This window comes from Pollachius pollachius, assembly GCF_949987615.1.
Source record: "Pollachius pollachius genome assembly, chromosome: 14".
NCBI lineage: Eukaryota > Metazoa > Chordata > Actinopteri > Gadiformes > Gadidae > Pollachius > Pollachius pollachius.
The window spans coordinates 19,255,479-19,269,384 of NC_136947.1; the positions used below are offsets into that span (position 1 = coordinate 19,255,479).

The 13,906-nt window shown below is 47.8% G+C and overlaps 1 protein-coding gene across 3 annotated transcripts in view; it reads left to right on the forward strand.

The window, feature by feature from the left end:
* LOC307085433 (CMP-N-acetylneuraminate-beta-1,4-galactoside alpha-2,3-sialyltransferase-like) overlaps positions 1 to 11,898 on the forward strand; it is a 39,405-nt gene extending 27,507 nt beyond the window's left edge. For all 3 annotated transcript variants that reach the window (XM_079750224.1, XM_079750225.1, XM_079750226.1), the window contains 3 exons: positions 4,996 to 5,142; positions 6,208 to 6,354; positions 9,073 to 11,898. In XM_079750224.1, the coding sequence (XP_079606350.1) occupies positions 4,996 to 5,142; positions 6,208 to 6,354; positions 9,073 to 9,162 (384 nt within the window). In that variant the 3' untranslated portion in view covers positions 9,163 to 11,898. The remainder of the gene's footprint in view (positions 1 to 4,995; positions 5,143 to 6,207; positions 6,355 to 9,072) is intronic.
* The last annotated feature ends 2,008 nt before the right edge of the window (positions 11,899 to 13,906 follow it).

Genomic DNA, 13,906 nt, shown 5'->3' on the forward strand with positions numbered 1-13,906 from the left:
GTTTTGGTCCTGTTTATTTGTTTATATTTCTGAAACTCATGAACACTGTCTTTATGAAATTCTCTGATGCTCAACACCATAACTAGTTAAATTCTGGAACACAGGCAAATTGGCTTTCTTTTTTTTGCAATACCGATTTGGATCTTAAGTTTGGCTTAAAGGGTAATTCCGGTGTAAAATGGATTTGGGATATGTTTTGTATGATAACGAGTTGAAACGTTCGTTTTGGAGCACAAAAAACGTATATAGACGCTTTCTTCAGTTGGCTGTTTTTAGCCGATTCTATCAAAACGCTATAAACTCGGAAGGATGGGGGCACTGGTTATGGTAAAAACTAAATCGCTATTTTAAACCACTTAAAGGGCTAAAAGTAGCCAGACACTTCTTTGGTAGTATAATAAGGGTCTTAACATATAAAATGAGGCATTGAGAACTTTGTAAGTGTACCGATTGTTTATTAAAAAGGACATTTTATACACACAATACCATCAGTAGATCACCCGTCGACGCCATTTTGTTTTTAAGACTCGATAGGTAGATTGACGAACACAGAGATTGTGACATCCGTCAGCAACACGCAAGCTCTGTGTTCGCCAATCTACTTAAAATCGTAAAAACAAAATGGCGTCGACGGGTGATCTACTGATGGTATTGTGTGTATAAAATGTCCTTTTTAATAAACAATCTCTACACTTACAAAGTTCTCAATGCCTCGTTTTATATGTTAAGACCCTTATTATACTACCAAAGAAGTGTCGGGCTACTTTTAGCCTTCTAAGTGGTTTAAAATAGCGAGGTTCAGGTTTATAGCGTTTTGATAGAATCGGCTAAAAACAGCCAACTGAAGAAAGCGTCTATATGCGTTTTTTGTGCTCCAAAACGAATGTTTCAACTCGTTATCATACAAAACATATCCCAAATCCATTTTACACCGGAATTACCCTTTAACAAAGATGCGAAAATTGTTTATTTGGGGGCTAAGTTGTGTCAATAATTTATACAGCATAAAGTCCCCCCAAGAACAAACACACACACACACAACAGCCTGTGTCCCTCTGCGTGGGATAGCCTGTTTACTTTAATGACTGCTCTGCTCGCCTGCACCTGTTCTTATAGCAGCTGACCGCTGGTCAGCCGTGGCTTGAGGTCGCTTTAGTGTGAATGACACGAGCTTGGGCTATGCTAACTCATGTAGTCAATGAGTCCCGAGTCTTGTTCCATCCTGGCTTCTCTTGAGTGAAACCCCACCCAAAGCTTCTAGCTTCATGGATCGGCTACATACTCCAGTCGGTGGTGGTGGTGGTGGAGGTTTAGTACCACAAGCCCCTGGGAGTTGGCTGACTCTGGTAGCTAGCACTAGGGAACGGTGTCTCTGGTAGCCCCAACCACCGTACCATAGGGGCCATCTTTGTTCCCCACTGTCCCACTGTGAATCAAGAGAGTGTGGCCATTCTTCCTTAAAATCTCTCTCTCCGCTGTAGCCCACTGGGTCCTGTCCACCCGTTAAGATGAGTTTACCTTCCTGTCTGACGCTGGTCTCTGGAGTGCTGCCAGTAAATCACCCACCCGCTGACAGGACGCTGTACTTTTTTGTCACCTAGGATCAGGCTAGGATAATAAAACCAAATTAGACTGTTGTTTTGTTTTTTGGCCCCAGAGCCATCGTTCATTCGAGGATGACACTTTTAATGGGCCGATGGGGCCCCTGGCCGCGAGCCAAGGAAAGCGTGCAGCCGGAGAGACATGGAGATGTAGAGAGTTGTCTTTAGTGACTTCTGTTGCTCCAAGTCCTTCCATGTAAGAGCACCCGCAGCTCCCAATTAACCCGACACGTGTACAAGCACACATATAGACAATCGCCTTTTTTCTTTTTCCATTCTTCAATGAAGAGGAGAAACGTGTCTGGCCGTACAGATTAGTCTTCAGACTGTATACCGCAGCTCCTCCAGTGTCTAAACCATTCGGTTAACGGATTGGGCTTGATGGGTCGTTCTAATCCACACCGCTTCCCGATTCCACATTCACAGAAAATCAGTGTCTGTTTATTTTCCCATTCCATTTTTGTTATTCAGCGAATAAACCCAGTGCCTGCGTTCTCTCCCATTGATGAGTGCTGGGGCTGAAAGATGAACGGTGTGTGCGATGGCCAAGCGCAACACGACTCGTAACCTTACATGGAGGGCCGGCGGCCCAGCTCGAACCCAGGCTCCTCTGGCTTTTTCAGGCTGCGCAAACAATTACCTCGTCCAATTAACCTTGTTTTAACAGGTGCTTCTATGGGAGCCTTTTGGGCACACTTTAAATCTAATAACCCAAGACCAATGTGACCGTAAAGCTGTCGCAGGGTGAAGGGAAACAGCCATTTCCTGTCGGACCACAACCCTGGTGATGCACCGCATCGTCCAACATTGCAACACCTCCCTGTTTTCATGTGTGTACACACACACACACACACACACACACACACACACACACACACACACACACACACACACACACACACACACACACACACACACACACAGGTCAGTCCACAGCGTAGCCACATCCTCGCTCCCGGTTGAAATGCTGCAGGGACGGCCAGAGCCCTCCTCTCTGCCCAGCGAGTAAAGGGTAAAGCGTTGTTGTGTTGGGTTTGACGTTGAATGCGGACCGTACCTAATCTGAGGTCCAGTTACTATACCAAATTAAAGGGCATTACATCTCTGCCATGAGAGCTCCACTCTATTAATCTATAAAGGTTCATACAAACAGGCAGTCTCTCGCTCTCCCTCCCTTCCCCTCCCTCTCCCTCCCCCCTCCAGCCGGGACTTAAAGAACAACTAAGAAAAAAAGAAAAAAGTATAGAAGACCTGGTGGTATTCTCTGGCTCTTAACCTCTTGCCTTCAGAGAAGGAAAGTATAATTTCTCCAACCAAATAAACCAGATACGTGTATTTATAGCACTGCTGGATCTGGCCTCATTTAATCTCCCGTGCCTTCTCACACCTCCGACGCCCGGCGTAACCCTAGACGTCTGGGCAGCCACGCTCCGTGATGAATTACGACATCAGAGGAATTGGGACCAGGCCCCGGCCGTCGCTGGCTGTGTTCCTCCGATGTTCCTCCATGGAGCTCAGGGTGTCTGAATTGGTTTAGTGTTTCAGAATCAGCCTTACTCAATTAAGACTTATTGCTCCGACCATGCTTATGTCCGGGAATATATTTTTCCTACTTTTCATTTTCCTTACTACACATTATTTTTTATTTCAGAATTGATGTGTTATATTGCCTTTTTTCATTTTTCCTATCTTGGGTACACATAACCCATTCATCATATGAGAACAAATGCATAACCCTTCACCAAAACCAGGTCTGGGGTCTCTGAGTTGACTGCACTTGAATCCCATTACTGACCTTACCACAATAGCTCTAGTTGTGACTTGGAGACATTCTTTATGTTACTTTTTGACAAACAAACTGTGGTCAAACGATGCTGTTCAGTCTTTTTTTGTTTCTGGTAAAGGGGATTTGAAGCGGTGGCTTTTAGCGCAAATAACTCCCGAAGAACGCCTCCCCACTTCTGTAATTATTTGCTCAGCGCACCGCATGCAGGGACGACCGAAAGTGCTCCTCCAACTCATCCTTATGATTGGTTCCTAACAGTTCTCTGTGCCACCTGTACTTAGGCCTGCTCTCTGGGGGCTGCACCGCCCCGTGACGGTCTGTGGCCATTGAGCCATTGTGTGGAACGGCAGGGCGTGTGTACCGTTTACCTTCCTCCCTTTCATGGTAAAAAGCGCTAAATTACTCTTTTAGTCAACTCACGCATACAAGCAGTTATAGACGAACACACACACCCAGAATTTCCCGCACACACATACACACACACAGACATCTCACACACATTCACACATACCTCAACCGCACGACCAAACAGATTCCTGGCAAACACAAGCTGTGTTGACGGGGAGAAGAGCTGGGGTTCCTGTCATGACTTGCCGAGAGCACAGTGCAGGGCCCGGGTTAAAAAAGACAAGCCGCCACTGTCGTAGTCACAAAGCACCGCAAGGCCCACTGTACTGGCTTCTGTCAGTGTGTTACACACACACACACACACACACACACACACACACACACACACACACACACACACACACACACACACACACACACACACACACACACACACACACACACAGACACAGACACACACACACACACAGCTGTATCAAAGGCAGAAGGGCGGGGGTGGAACTATTTGAACAGGTGAATCCCATCAACATGTTTCCTTCATACCTGGAAGTCATGCTTTGGGTGCGCTGTGGAGAGCCTGGTTAGTGGTGCTTGGAGAGGTGGTTGTTGTGCCTTGCATCATTTGTACAAATTCCAAGGAATTTTAATGGGGAAACTTGCTTTTTTTTCTTGTCAGTCTTTTTGTTTCATGTGTGTGTGTGTTTGTGTGTGTGTGTGTGTGTGTGTGTGTGTGTGTGTGTGTCTCCACTAAATACTGAATCTACATAATTCGGTTCAGGTGTATTGTCCCGGCCACTGATGATAATTGCCGGGTATAGGTCAAGGTGTGATTTATTCCACATCCTGTGGCGTATATAACCTCAGCCTGGCCCATATGCTACCCCATCGGTCTGGCAGCCCACCCCCAACCATCACCTCACCCACCACCACACTCATGGGGACTTTCACACTTAACACCAGCGACGCAGCACTCTGCTGCTGCAGCTACCGTGGCGCTTAATACCGCTAATTAAATTCCCCACTGGGTATCCTTTTAAAAGGAAAATGGAAAAACAAGCCCCCGACCAGTTGTTTCCCTCCTGGTGGTCCATGGTGGCATGGTGATGCTGTGGCTCTGACGTCTCCCACTGTGTGTGAAAGGCCCTTCCACACACTTGGCATTCACCTAATTTTAGTGTTTCATCACAATTCAGTTCCTAATCAGTCTTGTTCTGTTTCTCTTTCCTCTCCTTTCTGTTGGGTCTCCTCCTCCTCTTCCAGCGGGGGACGGAGGGTTTCTGGAAGTCTGTGGCCCACTACGTGCCCCGGGAGCCGGTAGACATGAGGATCCTCAACCCCTACTTCATCCAGGAGGCGGCCTTCCAGTTCATAGGCCTGCCTCTCAACAACGGCCTGATGGGCAAAGGGGTGAGTGGAGACCAAGAAACGCGCGCGCCATTGACTTTTTGAGTCTTTCCATCATATATTTTGCTGGAGTTACACGATTTGCTAGACCAGTGAAGTAGAAGAGATGAGGAGGGTGGCCCACCTCAAAGTACAGGATAGAGTGCTACCAGCCCAGGTTTGTATGTGTGCATGTGAGAGAGGCATTGAGGGTATCACCTTCACACTGCCCTCTGGGGCCACCAGCCATACTCCCCTACTTGAACTCTGCACTGCAACATGTGTTCAACATGTGGACAGCAGTCCACATGTTGGTAAAGTCTCTCAATTCTTGCCCTAAAATTCTGCCCTTTCTTGATTTTGATTAGAAGCATGCGTCTGATTTTTATTATTATTTATGTGTGTGTGTGTGTGTGTGTGTGTGTGTGTGTGTTAGAAGATGAGAGACATAGAACAGAGAGGGAGGCCCCATTTTAAATCATTAGGCTGATTTGGAACCCTGAGGGTGAGCACCACTCAACCTGTCGGCAGGCCAACCCCCTACAGAGTACACACACACACACACACACACACACACACACACACACACACACACACACACACACACACACACCTCTTTATTTTTCGCTGTTACTCTCTTTTTCTCGTCTCTCTCATCATCTAACACATGCGTTTATCCAATGCACACACACGCGTGTATCCAACGCACATTTGCCCTCTTATCCCAAGTACTCCCTTGCAGCCCAGGGCATTTAGGAAGTGTGGGTCCCAGCATGTCAGGTTACCGTGCAATAGGTTTGAGGAGGGGATGGGAGTTTTTTGCGGGGGGAGACGCCCCTTGATCACACACACACACACACACTACAGGCTCACTTACCAACCATTGACCCATGAGATCACATAATGGCCAGAAGAGGGAAAATAGTAAAATTGAAAGAAGAGAAGCATTGAAGGGTGATCAGGATGGAGGTTACTGGACATCGATTGGAATTGAGTTGAAGTTGTATAAAACCTAAATACAAAGTCCATTCCGACTGTACTGAGTGAATGTGGTTCCAGTGGTGACTGATTTGCTCTCTCTCTACCCAGAACATCCCCACCCTCGGAACGGTTGCTATCACCATGGCGCTGCACAACTGTGACGAGGTGGCGGTGGCGGGCTTCGGCTACGACATGATGACACCGCACGCACCCCTGCACTACTACGAGACCGTCAAGATGTCCGCCATCAAAGAGGTGAGCTGCTTGCCTCTCATGCCTCTCACTGTTACCACAGAGTTGAGGAAGAGGAAGGATAGTGTTATATTAATGATCAACAATGGATTTGAACTGGGTGAAAACAATGGTTATATTTGTTGGGAACGTTACTTAAAAATAGTTATTAGTTATAGTTACTCACTACTTGTTCCAAAAAGTAACTGAGTTAGTAACTGAATTACTCTATAATAAAAGTAACTAGTTACCAGGGAAAGTAACTATTTACGTTACTTTAAAAAAGAAAGCTATATGTCAAAGAATTTGGATTTTTCTGAGTTTTCACTTGGCCTTAATGTGTTAAATGGTTGAACTGCCCATTGAAGTCCCTGATATACTTCCAACTGAATTTTAATTTGCTTGGTTGCAAAGGCTGTGGAACATCTGCCGAACACTACAGAAAATGCCAACTTTTCATCGGATTGCTCTGGGCTCGCCATTTCTGTTGCTTCATCGAATCAGTTTGGTGTGTGCGTGGGGCGCGCGTGTCCTGGCTTGTGTGTAAAAACACTGGCTCCGATTGGCTACCATGAAACATGACTCTGTCTTAGCCAATCATAATCGCTTATCTCGTTGTTAACCCACCCGGTCTCCTCACTAGCAGTTTGTGTTTAGAGCCAGGGGTGCGTTCGGATTCTGCAGTTTATTCAATCAATTCATAGTAACGCACCGCATTTAACGTACAGTAACGGTAACGGCGTCGTAACGACGGAAACAGTAATTAGTTAGATTACCCTGTTACTGAAAGAATAACGGCGTTACCTTACACCGTTCTTTTAAACGGCGTTATTACAAACACTGCATTTAACACAGTTGGATGTGGTGTGTGGGTGTGTGGTCCAGTCCAACTCCTGGCAGTAGAGCAAGGCATCAACCAGAACAGGGTTTAGGGGTTCAACTCCCCCTGAGCTACATAACAAGGCTCTCTGATGTTGACTTTTATTACATAGTGTTCTCCCTCAAATTGCATACATTTTATTTATATTTGGCCTCAATAGGGATTAATTCATGTTTTCATTTGAGTCCTGTTTTGCTTTCATCCTGTCCCGAACGGTCTGGTTTCCCCTGGTGAGGGACACGACGGTAATGGTCTCTCCTGTGCAGGGGTGGGCGGCAGAGCGCTGACTTTCTGAACCCACCGCTGATGACGGATCTCATTTGGCTTTTGTCAGCCTGGGCTTCCTCACACATTCCTGTAGAAAGGAGCCCTAGTTTCCTCTCAGGCCTGACGCGCTGATAAACTCCAGGTGGCTGCTCTACCTTCTCCTTCATACTGCTATCCTTTCCACTCCGTTATACAAGCGGTTAAATATAGAAATGATAAATAACAACTCAGAAATGCTAATAATTAGGGATTGCTTTGTCTCGGTTATGGCTAGCCCCCGGTGCATGAAGGTATCCAGATATTGTAGTTGGGTTCTCAGCCGCTCTGAGAGGTTAAACATTCAGTGTACCGGACGGAGCCGATATGTCCGGGTTTCCACTGACGTGTGAGACGTGAGATCGCTACGGTGATGACCTCCGTTTCAACTCCCGCTGAACTCTGTGGCCTCTCGTCATTATCGCAGCAGCAGTCATCACCGTCGTCATCATCATCATCAGCAGACGGTCCATCACGATAATAATAATTGTTTGGACTAATTAACGAGCACCAGCAGCCACCGTGGTGACGCGTTTGATTAACCACATTGGTCAGCAGCACACGGCATGAAGTCATTCCTCAAGTGCCCCCGTGGACTCCTGGTAGCCCAGTTCTGTTGTCATCCGTTTAATGTGGATGGGACCCGGGGTGACTTTACATTTTAGCCCTGGTAAACAACTTTATTCATTGCATTTGGGTTTCACAGCCTACTTTTACACAAAGTGGTCACTGAGGTTATATATTAGGAAGTGAGCCCTCGAAGTGTTGCCTTGGGCGTGTGTTCCGGTGAGGACTATGATCCGGCCATGCTGACCCCTGGACCACAGTTGTAACCAGCAGGTTGGAGTGCAGGCAGCTGCAGGGCCCAGCCCAAGCTCCCTCTACAGCCATCTGACTGTTTCTCTGTATCTCCTACCCTATAGAACCTCAACAGCAACATGTGCTTTGGTTTTACGTGGTTCCCGCTGGACTAAGCCTCCAGACCCACAGACCTGACCCCCATCGGGCGTGGCTGCTCACAGACACAAGCATGCACAGCTATCGGCGCAATTAATAGCCCCATTGTATATCAAGTGCATACATAGGCCGTGCTAAATGTCAGGGGTAATGATGGAGGATTTTAACTTGGTTTAGACTGCTCTACCCAAAGCTTCCCCACTGCCATTAGCCTATGGCTTTAGTTTTTTGCACTAGCCCTGGCCCATGTTAGGGGACCCTCTGAGAGGGGTACAAACTAAACACTGGGATGGGACACCACTGGAGTTGTAGGCCAAGACATGCTTGGGAGCGCACCTGTGTAGTAGCAATATATCACAGGAGTTTTTGTTTTATTTGAGTTTGACAGGTATTTGATTATTGATTTGTGTAAAATCCAGTTCTCTTAACTGCCCTTTTGAGGGCCAACTCTGGTCAGAAGCTCCACTACCCCTCGACTCTTATGTATAGCTGCACTCCCATGGTGGTTCTCCGATGTTCAGTCAAGACCAAAGGGACGGTGTTTGGGGCGGGGCGTAACGTCATTCTAGCTAACAGTCCCCTTGTCTCTCCCTCTTCTGCAGTCGTGGACTCACAACATATCCAAGGAGAAGGAGTTCCTCCGCAAGCTGGTGAGGGCTAACGTCATCAGTGACCTGACCAAGGGCATCTGACTTCACACCCTCGCTCACAGAGGTGTTGCCTGCCTTTCCCTCAAAGACCACGCCAAATGGCATGCTGGGAAATGGAGTCAGAATGGGGAGAATGGACCTTCCCCCATCATACTACTCCTCCTCCTCTTCCTCCTACCCCACATATCCCCTCCCCGCTCCCTCTGCGGAGATCTGGGGGTAGAGGAGGTGAGCTCACCGGCTGAGTTCCTATCAAAGCAAGGAATATGATCTCAAGACAGATTAGCAAACACAACGGATCAAGTGGGAGGATTTAGGGGACATATGCACACACGTGCCTTCTGAACCAAAGGCTCCTGGCAGTCGGGGAGAACATCTCACTGCTCCCTGACCTGACAAAACAGGATCCACCTGGACCCACCTAGGAGGGTCTCTACCTGGACACCAACCCCGCCCCCCAACAATCACATGACTCAACGACGAGGTGGCCGTGCAGCGGGTCTAGAGCCGGATTAACGGCTCACACTGACACGCTGCCTTCAGATGAAAGAGAAGAAGAATATTCACAGGGCGAGAGAGAGAGAGAGCGAGAGACAGCCACGGACAGCCAGGGGAGGATTCAGCAGATCAGCTGTGCCAAACGTACCTCGTACAAAAAGGGAGAGGCCCACCCAACCGCCCCCTCTCCCCCCCATGCTGCCTGAATGTATTCACGTCCCATACTGGAACTGTCAAAGACGTGCACTGGGCTGCGTAGATTCCACCCACCTGTGCTTTCTCTCTCTCCCTCTCTTTACCCCTCTCTTTCTCCCTCTCTGCACGGGTGTGTTCCTCGGCAGTATTCACCTCCGATAGGAATATTATCATTTCTACTCCCCCCTCCCTCCTCTGTTGGGCTGCCTGTGACTCGCTGCGTACCTGCGATGGCTACCTGAGTCCAAGCGCCACCCAAAGTGGCCAACGGTTGAGATTAACTTTCTAATCATCCTGAATGACGGGGAAAATATCAAAGGTTTGATTTATTTTAAGTATTTATTTCAGGTTACACGTGTTTTAAGAAAAGCTCCTGGTTTCCGGTGATGGGCTGGTCTGATATTTTTATTTTTAATTGTTTTTTATTTTACACATTTTACAATAAAGGCTTTTGTCTCTCTTCCAAGTTTGCTAAAATGTGCTTCCTACAAGACGATCATCTGTGTGGGCGTAGCATCAGCAGTGTTCCCACTAAATCTACAGATACATCTCATTGTTCGGTTTAATTGACATGATGTTTTAATTAGTGTTTTCATGAGACCTCTTTTTAATTTTCCGCTTTGCAGGGACATTGTTCTCGCACGGCTCTTGTTTGTCACGAGCTGGGCGCTTTTTTAAGTGATTCCTCAAATAGGGCAAGAACCAAATTACAGCGTTGTTAAACTTTCTGGTTATTGTAAAAGTGGAGAACCTTTGCAGGCATGCTCCGGGCCCACTTCTGCAGAATCATCTGCTTTTTCCTTTGCATGTAGAAAAGGTTTGTTGTTGGCAGGAGACATCGGCAGATTAAAAAGGTTGCAAATGTTCAAGTGGAAAACGTCTCTGGGATTATTTGAAGAATACTGGGGTAAACATTTCAGTATTTAAAGCGTTGCTTTGTCATCACAAGTGTCCAGTATTACCCAACCCTCCTTGCTGCCTCTCCCTCAGCTCCCAACAACCAATTCAGGAATGTCTACATGCTTGCTTGTCATTTTATGTCATTATCAGCTTTACATGGTGGTGGTGCTTTTTTATATGCTTTGCCAAAGCCAAGGCTTGTTTTTGTCTGTTCTTCCTGTTTGTCGTTTGTCAATGATTTTGTTTCCACTGCCTTCTTCTGCAGACTGCATATTCCTATTAAAACGCACACACACTTCCAGCCCTCACTATGGGTTAGTAGGCCTTATTCCGCTAGCGGACATCTTAGTGCTAACATTTGTAGCGTTCTGTGTTTCTAGCGTTAAGAAACAAGATGGCTGCTAGTGGAATACGGCCCAAGGCTGCGCCTTCTTTTCTAATTTTAAACAATAGACACATCATAAGGCCTTTATGTCCATCTTACAGCTTTGTACGTTGAATCAGTTTTGTTACCATTCAGGTGAAATAAATGTCTGATTCATTAGTGGCACCACCTTCAGACTGCCTGAACTACTGGGTTTAACTAGGACTGCTCACGCTAGGGTACAGCGGACAACCTTCTCAATATATTGCACTAAGAGAAGAGAAATGTTGGACTGAAGGATGTCGGTTAAACAATTCAGTTAAATATCCATTGTTATATAGATATATATATATAGATGTGTTGTGTATATATAAATAGTTGACACATCGCCCTTTATTATTCCTATGTGGGGAACAATCAACTGTAAAAAGAAAAATCACAAGGTACCATCGACTTCTCAACAGAAACTTGGAGACCAAACAGATTTGTCGGCTGGTTTAAGCTCTCATCTTCCTAATGTGTAATGAATGCTGTACTGAACTGGATAACCAATCCTCCATCTTCTCTTTATATCAACCCTGTCATTTTCAAGCAGAATGTATTTCCTTTCACTGACAATTCAACTCCATATGAACTCCACTACTGGAAGGCCGCCGACAACGGATCAAAATTGCAAGCGTTATTTTTTTGTATTTTATTTTTTTAAATATATATAGGCATATATATGTATATGTATATATATTGGATGTATACATATTTATATATAGCTATAAAATTGCTTTGTTCTTTTCGGCAACTGAATAAATTGAGTTTGTAAATGATTTCCTGTGCATGTTTGGTCTTTTCTCTTTGTTTTGTCCGAACTGTGACCATCTGATGTCACTGATGTGTTGATAGTCGCAAGAGAATCCCCTCCTCTGTACGTCGTTCCAGGAGCAAAGTCATGTCAAAATCCCCTTCAGTGGATTACAGGTTCAACTGAAAAGGGGAACGATGACCTCCTATATAAAGCCCCTTACGTCACGCGACAGCCCCAGTCCGGAGACGGAGCAGAGGGATTTCCTCTCCCGTTGTACTGTATCCGACCTCAGCAGACAGGGGGAAACCATTTCTCTGTCCCCTCCGTTCGGCAGGCTTCCTCTCCTAATGTACTCCAGTTTTTTTCTCCTGTGTGTTTATCTCATATCTTCAGGAGTCCTCCCCCCCCTCCCTCCCTCCGTCCTTTCATCCCAGGTCTCGTCCAGCTCTCCTCTCTCCTCATTCATGCTTCAGTCTCTGTGTACGTTCCTGTCTCTACCTGCCAGTCTCTGATGAGGCTCTGGTTTCATCACCGTATCCCTAAGGGCCCCAGTGCACTCATACTTTCTCCCACTCTCTCTCACGAGAGAGTGGGAGAAAAAGAGCCTGACATTGAAAGAGAATAGCGAAAAATAAAGTGAGATGTCTGCTCCAATGTTGATTTCACCCTTCAGTTGTTCTCGGCCAAACTCGTAGGCCACCTGGTCTGCTTCGTAACTGATGTAAACGCACATCAAGAGAGACAGGGAGATAGAGATAGACATAAGAAGAGCCAGAGAGAGGTATAGCAAGAGAAAGCAATGAGGAGAATCAAATGCAGCCACGTTCAGTCCCCTTTGTATGCTGATGAGGATGAGGAAGGTGGGAGAGCTTGGAGTCCAGCTGTGGCGACTCTGACTCTGTTCAGTCTGCTCTGGCGGAGGGGGGGATCCCTGGGGCTCTGTAAAGGGGCCGGTGAGCGGTTTACATTCTGCTGTTAATGGGGTGCCAGTAACATTGGCCCCTGTGGCCCCTCTTCACAGGCCACCAACGCCCTGGGCCCTCTAGCCACTCCGGCCATCGTACATAGCCTGCTCAATGCTAACTCTTTCCCTTCTCCATCTTTCTCTCTGAGTGGCACTTTCTCCATATCTCTGTAGCCTTCTCTGTTTCCATCTCTCGCTGCCCCGACCTCTCTCTCTGCCTCTGTAGCATGCTCTCCATCTCTCTTTCTCCCCACAACTTCTCTGACGGGCCTCCATGGTGGTGGAGGAGAAACTCTGGGGTAATGGTGGTGTAGGAGGAGCTCTCTGGGGTGGTGGTGGTGTTGGAGGAGGAGCTCTCTGGGGTGGTGGTGGTGGTGGTGGTGGTGATGGTGGTGTTGGAGGAGGAGCTCTCTGGGGTGGTGGTGGTGGTGGAGGAGCTCTCTGGGGTGGTGGTGATGGTGGTGTTGGAGGAGGAGCTCTCTGGGGTGGTGGTGGTGGAGGAGGAGGAGCTCTCTGGGGTGGTGGTGGTGGAGGAGGAGCTCTCTGGGGTGGTGGTGGTGGGGGTGGTGGAGGAGGAGCTCTCTGGGGTGGTGGTGGTGGAGGAGGAGGAGCTCTCTGGGGTGGTGGTGGTGGAGGAGGAGGAGCTCTCTGGGGTGGTGGTGGTGGTGGTAGTGGTGGAGGAGCTCTCTGGGGTGGTGGTGGTGGGGGTGGTGGAGGAGCTCTCTGGGGTGGTGGTGGTGGTGGTGGTGGTGGTGGTGGAGGAGGAGGAGCTCTCTGGGGTGGTGGTGGTGGTGGTGGTGGTGCTGGTGCTGGTGATGGTGTTGGAGGAGCTCTCTGGGGTGGTGGTGGTGGTGATGGTGGTGGTGGAGGAGCTCCTTCAGATGGTGGTGCTGGTGGCGGAGGAGGAGCTCTCTGAGGTGCTGGTGGCGGAGGAGGAGCTCTCTGAGGTGCTGGTGGTGGAGGAGGAGGAGCTCTCTGGGGGGGTGGTGGTGGTGGTGGTGGAGGAGCTCTCTGGGGTGGTGGTGGTGGTGGTGGTGGTGGAGGAGGAGGAGCTCTCTGGGGGGGT